Source organism: Hirundo rustica, chromosome 14, assembly GCF_015227805.2.
Source record: "Hirundo rustica isolate bHirRus1 chromosome 14, bHirRus1.pri.v3, whole genome shotgun sequence".
In the NCBI taxonomy this organism is placed as follows: domain Eukaryota; kingdom Metazoa; phylum Chordata; class Aves; order Passeriformes; family Hirundinidae; genus Hirundo; species Hirundo rustica.
The window spans coordinates 2,210,423-2,221,572 of record NC_053463.1 but is presented as its reverse complement, the minus strand read 5'-3'; the positions used below and the strand labels follow the sequence as shown (position 1 = coordinate 2,221,572).

Here is an 11,150-nt window from a genome sequence, read left to right as displayed (position 1 = left end):
GGTGAGGTTAGGACCATCCAGGTGAGGCTGGGACCATCCAGGTGAGGTTAGGACCATCCAGGTGAGGCTGGGATGATCCAGGTGAGGTTAGGACCATCCAGGTAAGGCTGGGACCATCCAGGTGAGGTTAGGACCATCCAGGTAAGGCTGGGACCATCCAGGTGATGTTAGGACCATCCAGGTGAGGCTGGGATGATCCAGGTGAGGTTAGGACCATCCAGGTAAGGCTGGGACCATCCAGGTGAGGTTAGGACCATCCAGGTGAGGCTGGGATGATCCAGGTAAGGCTGGGACCATCATGAGGCTCTCTGGCTGCTCGTGCCCTCCAGGAGATACCACACTCAAAGGAAAGTCTCCCCCAGTTTTCAACTATTTCCATTTTAGGGCTCCTCTCATCCTTTTATGGCAGTGTTTTGGGGGGATTTTAATGGGGCTGGAGTTCTTTACAGAACAGCAGCTGTAAGAAACACCCTGTCAGAAGCGTGTTCATGCGAGCCTCCCTCGGGCTGGGCCTCTCTCTAAACAGAGCTCTGGATTTTGAGCAGCAGCCGAGGTGAAATCACAGCTGGAAGCAGGCTCCAAGGAGCACAGGGCATCTGTCCACACATGTGGCCACCCCTCAGGAGAAACGTCCCATGTTTGGGAAAATTCATTCGAGCCAAAGCTGCTGCGTGACCTCACTCCTCATCCATCTCCACCAAGAAACACTTTGTCCAACACTTCAGAGGACAGCACGGAACTGGACTCACCTGGAGGCTTCAGAGGAAAGCCATGACATCAGCTCAGCCCTGGGTTTTATCAAGTGGCCCATGAGCAACGTGGGAGGGTCAGGAGTGGCCGTGACAAAGCGTTTCAGGGACAAAGAAATGCATGGGCACATCCCTCTCCTGGATCTCGCCCCCTGTCCCCCTCGAGTGGCACAGAGGCGACTCACCCCGCCCCGTGTGCGCTCTGTGCTCCTGGAAACAACACCCTGGGCCAAAGTTGGGCTTTTTCCACAGCCTAAAGGGCTTTCATGTCCCAAAGAGTCGAGTGTTCTTCTCCCCTATGAGTAATGCTGTGTTTTCACTGACCGCTATTACACACACATCACCTCCCTCCATCACATGAGGGAATCGTGTCATTTTGCAAACATTGTCACAAACTGCAGGGCACAGAATGAATAAGCAGTTCTGTATTTACCCACACAGGGGAAATTTTTTTCTTTTTAGCAGTTATGGTCTAAGCACCTCGGGGGCTCAGACACAGAAAATGGTACAAGAGTGACAAAGGGACTCAGCTGGAGCATGTGCAGTGTAATATCCACTGGAATTTCTTTCTGCCTTGCTTTCCTCACGAGTTTCTTTACTTTTTGTCATGCTCTCCTGAAGGTTCGCTCTTGGGTCCCCACACTGAGTTACTCCATAGTCCAGGAATGCAGGAATTGTGGGTTTTGATAACAGAAACCTCACTTTATTTCGGACAGTTTCCAGTTTTAACTTTTGCTGTTGCATCCTCCCTTTCCGTCCCCTCAGCCAATAACCCCTTTTGACACCATTAGGTGTGGGACGAATTTAAGACCTGGAGGATGGCAGAAGAGGCCCAGGTGAGCAGTGGAAGTACAGCAGGAGGATTTCCCTGGATTCCTGCACTGAGCACAGGACTTCAGGAGGAGACAGAAACGCCTTTCCATCAGCTTTCAGCCCTAAAAGTCCTGAATTATCCCAGGCTGGCTTTATCCACCCTGAGTTATCTGCGAGCTGGGAGAAGCTGGTGTGTGTAAACACGAAATTCTTTCTCACAGCAGCTGGTCACCCTGGCTTTGCAGACCCTTCCCTGGCGGGAAGAGATGGAGCCACCAGGAGAGGAGAACAGGTTCGTGGTGGCTCCAGGACAGGGAAAAGATGCCAAACTCCAGCTCTACCCCTTCCAGTTCTGTCCCGTCCTAATGGGCAGAGCAATCCCAGGCTCAGCTTTTCCTTGCGCCACGTGTGTTTATGAAGCCTTCACCTGGCCGGGGAGATAAGAAGAACAGAAGAACGAGCTGCGAATGGCAGTGCCTCAGCAGCTCTTATCGCAATCTCTGTGAGAAGGGATGTTCTGGGAACCCGAAGCTCTTACAGAGTCACTGCGCCCACAAAACGCTGACATCACCTGACATGCAGTAAACCCGAGGCTCATGTTCGTGGGGAGGAAAACACGCCTCTCCCCGCTCCTCGGTGCGAGTACGTCATTTGTTTTCTATTCAAATTCAGCCTCCTCCCACGGAAGCCTGGCCTTGCCCTAGCAGCCATCGGGAGATGTTAGGGAGAAAATACCCCGCCCCGGCAATAGGAAGAATAATTTCCCATAAGTGTATTTTATTGTGTAGCTAATGCCTTTCATCTTGAAGTATGAGAACTTTAGGAATACAGCGATTTTGTTGAATAAATACCCTTATGCCTAGTGCGAGGCATGATTCACAGCAGATTAATAGAGGCAATTAAATGTAAGATTAAATTGCCTAAACCATTCGCCCTACTAAGCCGATCCCAGAGCTGTGAAGTGCATCAGTGCCACTAATTCCCGGAGATTTCCCTTCGCAGGCAGGTGTTTAACGATTTTGAATATCAAATCCGAGGTATCCCAGGCTGGCTCTGTAATCATGTTAAAATACAGCGCTAAAGCAACTTGCCCGAGGCAGCTCTGTGAGTCACTGCAGGAGAAAGCAGAACTTCAGGAGCTGCTCAGGCCGAGGGGAGCTGGCACAACTGGGACGGGGGACTGTCCTCACGGCAAATTCGGGCTTTCAGGCCGTGACAAGCATTTGGTGGGCGCAGCGACCGTGACACGGTGCTGGCTGCTGGCGGAGATGGGGGCAAACCCCAGCTGCAGCTCCTGGAGCCTCGCGTTTTGGGGAGTTTTGGGGCGCTGCCCGCAGCGTCAGGAGGGGATGGGAGCTCACAGCAGCTCGTGGTGAGGAGCCCAAAGCCCAGGCAGTGCCCACTGTGTCCCGCTGTGTGCAGGAGTGGCACCCACTGCTGCCAGCCCCAGCTGTGCCAGCCCCTGGAGCAGCCAGTGGAGCAGCTGGAGCGGGCAGGGGAGCGCTGAGCTGGGATTTCCTCAGGCAGGGCTGGGAGAAAGGGATTTTCCACATTCCCGACGTCCATCAGCATCCAGATGTGTCCCCGGTTGAAATATCCAAGCTCCGACGCCGACGCTTTTCAGTCGTGGCCCACAGAAATAAAAGTCCCGGGTTTTCCAGCCGGTCTCCGGGAGTGAGAACCTCAGCCCAGAGCTGGTTTTCATGCTGCTAGGACTTACCCTCCTGCTGCCCCAGTCCCCCTTCTCATCAGCTCTGAGAAGAAGGATTTGAGGCAGTCTGAGCTTGGCCAAACCCTGGCCAAAGGGTTGAATCTTGAGATTTAAATGCATAAAAATAATGTTTTCATTGTAGCATGAGTCATCAGTAATTCTATATTGTTTGTGTTCTGTTTATTGCGACCTTTAATCTCTGAATCCTTTTTTTGTTTCCCTTTCTCTTCCCCTTTCTTTCGCTCCGTCTTTCCTTCCCTCCTTTCTTGCTTGCTTCCTTCTTTTTATTTCTCCCTCTCCCTATGTATCTTTCCTTTCTTTTTCCTTCTCTTTCTTATGAATCGGTGCCTCCCTGAAATCTGTCCAAATATTTACAAAAGGAAACGCTGGGTTGTGAAACTGAATTCAGAGAAAATGTTACACACGCTGAAGAAATGCATCCAGCACCATTTCCAAATGTTCCCACATGCATTTTTGTCCCGTGGCTCAAGTGTTGGGGCTTGACACTTCATCTCTTTATTCAGGCAAAACTTGCACTGAAAAGGCAGCGAGATCCAGGCTGGGGTCTGTTCCAGTGGTGCCGTAATTCTGGAGTGGTTCCATTTGATTTTGGCCATGGGTGACTGGTTAAAAAGCCTGAATAACCAGTGTGGCTGGGTAACTGGTTTGTGCAATGGGCCCGTTCCAGGCCAGGGGTTATCGTCACTTGTCACCAAGCTGGGACAAACTGCCATGGCTCTCAAAGCTCTCTGCAGCTCTGTCATCCCCAAAAAACATCAGCCAGGCTGCACTGGGAGACCCCTGGTCCCTGGAGGAGGCAGGACAGGTCTCAGGTCCTGCTGAGACCGAAAAACCCCCACACTCAGCTGTGCCATGAAGTCATTTTCCCAAGAAGTGCTTAATGCTCTCGCTCATGTCCTCATGTCCTCAGACATGTTTTGGCAGAGGAGCAGGGAGCCGTTTAAGCCCCGGGGATAAAGGGAGTCGGCAGTGGGTCCCATCTGCTCCCAGAAAAGCATCACCTCCCGCCCCCGGACTCCGCGCTCATGTTTCTATTCTTACCGGCACAAAGAGGTTGTTTGGGAGGAAGGGGTTAATTTTGTATTTCCTGGCTTTTGTTAGGGCAGGAAAACGGGCCCTTTATCCAGTTATTCAAGTCGGTATGGGCTTCTAAAAGCCACTTCAGGCCTGTTTTCTATTCTGCTGTCTTGCATTCTTACGGCAGGTTTATTTAAGAAAAGAAAACAAAAATAAAGTGAGGAAATAGCCAGCCCAGGATCGTGAGTGATTAAGTACACACTGCCACATGGGATGGATTTTTTTTTTCTTCCTGATTTACACCGGGTATAAACAAGACCAGAATCAGTTACATAAGCGCATCGAAAAGCAATTATCGTTGTTGTGGCGGTAAATTCCCTGTGTGCACAGGCCTCCGTGGGGTGTCAGAGCAGCCCAGGTACCCAGCCCAAGCGCCTGGCTCGAATTCAAGATTTATGTGGTGCTGGTTAACATCACGATGAGAAACATGGGTGTCGTTGAGAGCACATTGTCCCTCGGCTGGGCAGGTGGCAGGCCTGGAAATTTCTTTAAACTCGGGAAGAATTGAAGATGCTGGAGTTGGGGGGGAAAAAATATCTCTGTCTTTTAGATTTGTGGGACACCGAGAGGGGTTTAGGACAAGGAGAGAAAATGCTGTCAGTGGCACAGGGATACCTGGGAGCCACAGGGGGTGGAATAGATGCTCTTTATTCCCTTCCAGCCCAAACCATCCTGTGATTTCGTTATTCTAAGGATGTCCCCTGTTCCTAATCCCACAGGGGTTCTCCGCTGTGGCTGGACAGACTCTGTCTCTCCCGTGCTCCTGCCAGGAGATGCCTTAAATCTCTCCCACACCACACTCCAAAGGAGTGAAGCGATTCCTGGGTACGGACCCACAGAAAGCTCCGTGTCTGAGGTCCATTTCCTCCAGGAAAAACGATGAGCACAGCCCTGTCTCGTGGCCATCTGCCGCGCTGCCTTGTGCCGCCAGAAGTTGGCGAGGAATCCATCACGGAGAACTCCTGCTGTCCATCTCCTTAGAGCAATCTGGGCAGGCTGGCGTTGGACAGACAACATGCAAGGTCACTGGAGCTTGGTGTCACAGCGGAAGCACATCTTCAGAGGTGCTGGCTTGGGAGCACATCCAAGGGGGACAGCCGGGGCTGCTGCCACCCGGGGTGAGGTCCCTGTGGTGGCACACGTGCCACCTGCCCAGCTGGTGGGTCCTGCGGGGTCTCTCTGCCAGCGGGTGCTGCTGTGATGGAGAGGAGTCATTTGCCAAGCACCCAAGTGTGCGAGCGTCCCACAATCTGCTTCCAGCCCACCGCTGAAAGGACAACAATAAATAAACGGAATGAAAAGTTCAGTCCTGTGTTTATTTTAAAGGAACGTGTTGAAATAACAGATTCACTTCGAGGCTGCTGTTCTGGCAGAAAAACCCGCTGCTCAGCAGAGCAGAGACAATCCTGCGGGTGAGCCAGAGCTGGCACTCGCCCACCCCTGCCCTCGCCCGTGCCCGTCCCCCTGGAGCCTCTTGGGAACCTGGAAAACCCTGGAGACCTCAGTCACACACAGAGCCCGGCTGGTCTGAGGTGCTCAGAGCCTGGGGGACACAAAACGTGAGGAGTGATGGGTGGGAGCCCGGTGGGGCAGGAGCGGGGAGAGGAGCCCCGGAGTGAGGGCTGGGAGGGTGCAGAGGTCTCCTCCAAAGGGAGCAGCTGGAGGGGAGAAGTGAAGACACAAAACTGAAGAATGGGGCGAGGGAGGAGCAGCAGGGCAGTGCCGGGGGGGAAGGAGGAATTGCTGGGGTGGGATGGGGTGGGAGGAGGTGCTGGGCAGCGAGCGGCCAGGAGGGCTGGGGACACAGAAGGGACACAGTGGGGACACAGAGGGGACACAGAGAGGGAACACACAGAGCAGAGCAGGGGAAGTGGCAGCAGCGCTGACTGGAAGCCCTGAGTAAGAAACACCCTGTGGAAGCCAGTCATCCACGGGAGAAAAAAAAAAAAAAAAAAGAAAACTTTTGGGAAGTGCTGATGCACCAAAGAGGGGAAAAAAAAAAATAGAGACCTCCCACCAGTGCCCTGCCAGTTACTGGGCAGCCCCGACCCCTGGGGGAGCTCTCAGTGGGGAAAAGTGAACTTTACATGGGTCTGCTACATTCTTTTTCCGTCTCCACGAAACATGATTGGAACGACTCTCAGATATGTGATTTCATTATAAATATATACACAAATATATGTGTACACATCTATATTTATGTGTGGGTTTGTCTGTGCATGTAGATATGCCTGTGCCTGAATACAAATGTATGTATGTGTATGCTCGTTCCTTTATACATATATTTTAGGAGGATAATCACACCCTCATCCAAAGCTCGACATCCCCACACTGCTGCTGCTTGAATTCTGTGGGAAAGGAGCGAGCAGCCGGTGCTGGGGGGTGGGAGGATGAAGCCAGCCCGGAGATGTGGGGCAGGGGACAAGGACAGCTGGCAGGGAGCGGGCACAGCGTGGGGGAGCGTGAATGGGTGGGCGCATGAGAGCGTGTGGAAACACAGAATCACCCAGCTCGGAAAACACCCCTAAGATAATCGAGTACAACAGTTAAACGCCGCGTTTTGAGCACCACTAAACTCCGTGGCTCCATGTACCACACACAGAGTACGTGTGTGTATCTGGGATATTTATATGGGATATTTATATGGGATATTTATATGGGATATTTCAGAGAGTCACAGGCTGGCTCGGGTTGGAATGAACCTTAAAGATCCTCTTGTTCCACCCCTCAGCTGAGCGGGGCAGAGGGGCAGAATCCTCCCCTCCCCTGCTGCCCGTGTGGGGGGATCAGCCCAGGGCATGGGGGATTTCTTATGTTGAGTTTTTCATCAACCTCATATATATGTATAAATATATATATCCCCCCATACAGATATATAAATACACATATACTCGCACACACACATATATATATATTTATATTTATATACAGAGATATATAGCTATACACAGAGATATATAGGCATATTTATAAATATATAGACACATGTACACATAGATACATAGACATAGGCACATATACATACACATCCCTATATATATATATATATAAAAATATATGTGTACATTTGTATATGTATGCATGCATTATATATGCGTATAATATGTAACATTTATTATGTATAGTTTATTTTTATTATTTTAATATATCTTAATATATTGATATATTGAGGTATATTTATACTTTTATGCAGGTATACGTTTTAAAATACTTTATACATCTTTATATATTGATATGTATTTACAGGTATATTTAGCCATATATATATATTTATAAATCTATTTAGGTATATATTTAGGTATATATTTAGGTATATATTTAGGTATATATTTAGAAATCTATTTATATCGGGGGATTGTGTGTAGTAGGGCCGTGTCCGCACACGCCTGCGGGTGTACCCATGTGCACACGCGTGTGTAGGCGCGCACAGGTGTGTACAGGTGTGTATAGGTGCACACGGGTGTGTGTAAGTGTGTGGAGGAGCGCACAGGTGTGCAAATGCGCGCGCACTCACGCTCCCACACTGGTGCGCGCCCCCGCTGGCTCGCGCGCGCTCCCCGGGCCGCCCCGCGGCCGATGACGTCACGCCCGGCGGGGCCGGGCGCGCCCTCGCTGGCGCGCGGCCAGGGTGACGTCACCCCCCCGCCCCCCCTTTCCCGTCGCACCACGTGACGCGGCCCCATTGAGAAAACGCCGTCCCGCCGCCGCGGCCCCGATATAAGGGCGGGAGCGGCCGAGCGCGGCCGGGACACCGGGACACTCGGGGACAGCGGCAGCTCCGCGCACACCGCCCTGCCCTTCCCTTCCCTGCCATCCCTTCTTCGCCATGGTCAACCTGCGGGTGTGCGCGCTGGAGTGCGAGGCGCTGCGGGGGCTGCTGCAGGAGCGCGGCGCGCAGTGCCTGGTCCTCGACTGCCGCTCCTTCTTCTCCTTCAACGCCGCGCACATCCGCGGCTCCTGCAACGTCCGCCTGAGCACCATCGTGCGGCGCCGCGCCAAGGGCGCCCTGGCTCTGGAGCACGTCGTGCCCAACGAGGAGCTCCGCGCCCGCCTGCGCCAGGGGCTCTTCCACACCGTGGTGCTGCTGGACGAGCGCAGCGCCGACCTGGAAATGCCCAAGCGCGACAGCACCATGCTGCTGGCGCTCGGCACCCTCTGCAGGGAGGCCCGAGGCGCCCGCATCTGCTTCCTCAAGGGTGAGTGTCGCCGCGGGCACCGGGGGGGCCGGGCCGGGCAGCCCCGCTCTCTTCCCGGCCGCACGGCGCTCACCCCGCGCCCCTCTCTCCGCTCTGCCCCTCCCGCAGGAGGTTACGAAGCCTTCGCCTCCGCCTGCTCCGAGCTCTGCACCAAGCCGGCCGCGCCCGCCGGGCTCAGCCTGCCCCTGAGCGCCAGCCCCGCTCCCGGCAGCGCCGACTCGGGCTGCAGCTCCTGCGGGACCCCGCTCTACGACCAGGTGAGCGCCGGGGGGGAGCGGGGAGCGGAGCGGGCGCTGCCGCCCAGCACCGGGCCGGGGGTGACCGGTGCCGTTCGTCTCTGTTTGTAGGGCGGGCCCGTGGAAATCCTGCCGTTCCTGTACTTGGGGAGCGCCTATCACGCGTCCCGCAAGGACATGCTGGACGCTTTGGGGATCACGGCGCTGATCAACGTCTCGGCCAACTGCCCCAACCACTTCGAAGGGCACTACCAGTACAAGAGCATCCCCGTGGAGGACAACCACAAGGCAGACATCAGCTCCTGGTTCAACGAGGCGATCGATTTCATCGGTAAATGGGCTCTCTTTGCTAGCAGTGCATTTTCTGGGTTAACGCCCCCTGGGAAGTGGTTTTTGGCACGGTGTTTCCCCCTGGTAAATCCTCCACTTGAGGCTGGGGAATGACATTCCACTGGGAAGGTGCGCTCGGGGAGCACTTCCATTAGTTTAATTCTACTCACAGGCATAATCTTAGCTCTGTAAAGCTGCTTGAGATCTTGATTCAAGAGGCACTGATCTCGCAGAAAAGTGTGAATTTAAGCGGATCAGTATTAAAGTAATCTTGCAAGACTGCTAAAGTGACCTGGAGGAGCTATTAGTATAATTGGAATGGGAGCCCTGAGTGAAAATAGCTGCTTTCCTCAGGACAAAGACTCCCTTTGTCTCAAAAGCTCTGGGTGCACCTATTAGGCTAAGGAAGGGATGGATTAAAGAAATGTAAAACAGCAGTCTGTGCTTTTTCCCACCTCTGGAAGCAGCGAGACTTGTTTGCTAACCGTGTGCTTTGATTCTTTCAGACTCCGTGAAGAGCCAGGGAGGAAGGGTCTTTGTGCACTGCCAGGCTGGCATTTCCCGCTCAGCCACCATCTGCCTTGCTTATCTCATGAGGACCAACAGAGTCAAACTGGACGAAGCCTTCGAGTTTGTCAAGCAGAGGAGAAGCATCATCTCCCCAAATTTCAGCTTCATGGGGCAGCTGCTGCAGTTTGAGTCGCAGGTCCTTGCCCCCAACTGCTCAGCAGAGGCCGGGAGCCCTGCCATGGCAGTGTTGGACAGAGGGGCATCGACCACCACCGTCTTCAACTTCCCCGTCTCCATCCCGGTTCACACCGCGTCCAGCGCTTTAAACTACCTTCAGAGCCCCATCACTACTTCCCCCAGCTGCTGAAAAAGCAGGTGAAAGCCGTGGCCAGGACTCAGACTTGCTGTCTCAGAAGTGCAATAACTACGGGGACAGTGTCACTTGTGTTTCGTGGGGAGTCATTCGCGTGTCGCAAATGGAGAGGAGCTCACCCAATGCCGGAGAAACCAGGTGTTTCTGACTTCTCAACAAATGTCTGGATGTCTACGCCGAGATCAAAGGACACTGGCTCTTCCTGAGCTGTCCCTCCTTGTCTTCTGTCTGTCCTAAGCCTGCTCCATGTTTAGTAGCATGCTCACCAGTATTCCCATTCCTGGACACTTTGAGCAGCACTGATGCTGTCCCCTTTTATATGACAGTCCTATTTATTTATTTTTTACATTAGTGCATTGTTGTTGGGGTTTTTTTTGTTCCTTTTTGGTTGTTTTTCTTTTTTGCCATCACAAACGTAAAGTTTCATTTCTAGAGAAACCAAATACCTCAGTATTTTTTGGTACTATAATCCTGTGTGTGTATATCTGTCAGCTCTTCTTGTTTCCCAAGCACTGACATGAAAGCACCAGGCGAGTGCTTTTTTTTTTTTTGAGTTGTCAAGGGTTGTATGTTTGCTGATTTATTTATGATGTGAAATAATATATTTCTTCTTATGAAGACATAGTTTTGTTACATGATTATAACTTTTTTTATACAAATGGAATAAATTATGGTATTTCTATTCATCTGGGTTACATGTTCTTTAAAATGCTGCACTTCACAGTCCCAGAACTCATGTGGAAGCTCCGGGGTGAAGAGCTGTAATTTTCAGCTCTTCTGGCCTCGGGTCTTGACTGAGAAGAATGGGTTTAAACAACATAATTGACTAGAAACTACTGCAGGTTCTTAACCTGAGCTTTTCTTTGTCCCCATGTAATTGTGTGCAGTGGCAGGGAGCCAAGGCTGGCTTCTCAGCTGGGAGTGGATTTAGCTGCCCTGATGGCTGTAACAGTTTGAACCAGCTGAGACTTGGGCACTGGGCTACAGTGAATTTAAAATAGTCCTTCTCCTAAGAAGGAGGAATAAGCTTTCTTATTCCGTGTTTACTTTTAATGCTTGAAAGGTTAAGTCTAAAAATTAACCTGTTAGTAACAGATCTCCAAGGCTTGGCACAAACTCCCAGAGTGTTTTTCT

General features: G+C 52.0%; 1 protein-coding gene across 2 annotated transcripts; it reads left to right on the top strand.

Moving 5' to 3' along the window:
* Nucleotides 1–8,128: 8,128 nt before the first annotated feature.
* Nucleotides 8,129–10,702, top strand: DUSP1 (dual specificity phosphatase 1). 2 transcript variants are annotated; one of them, XM_040078613.2, is made up of 4 exons: nt 8,129–8,567; nt 8,676–8,824; nt 8,915–9,134; nt 9,640–10,702. In XM_040078613.2, exons 1-4 carry the CDS (start codon nt 8,198–8,200, stop codon nt 10,008–10,010), a joined length of 1,110 nt encoding a protein of 369 aa, XP_039934547.1. In that variant the 5' UTR covers nt 8,129–8,197; the 3' UTR covers nt 10,011–10,702. The 2 variants fall into 2 exon arrangements, with proteins under 2 accessions (XP_039934547.1, XP_039934546.1); XM_040078612.2 differs by having other exon boundaries at nt 8,129–8,824.
* Nucleotides 10,703–11,150: the final 448 nt, after the last annotated feature.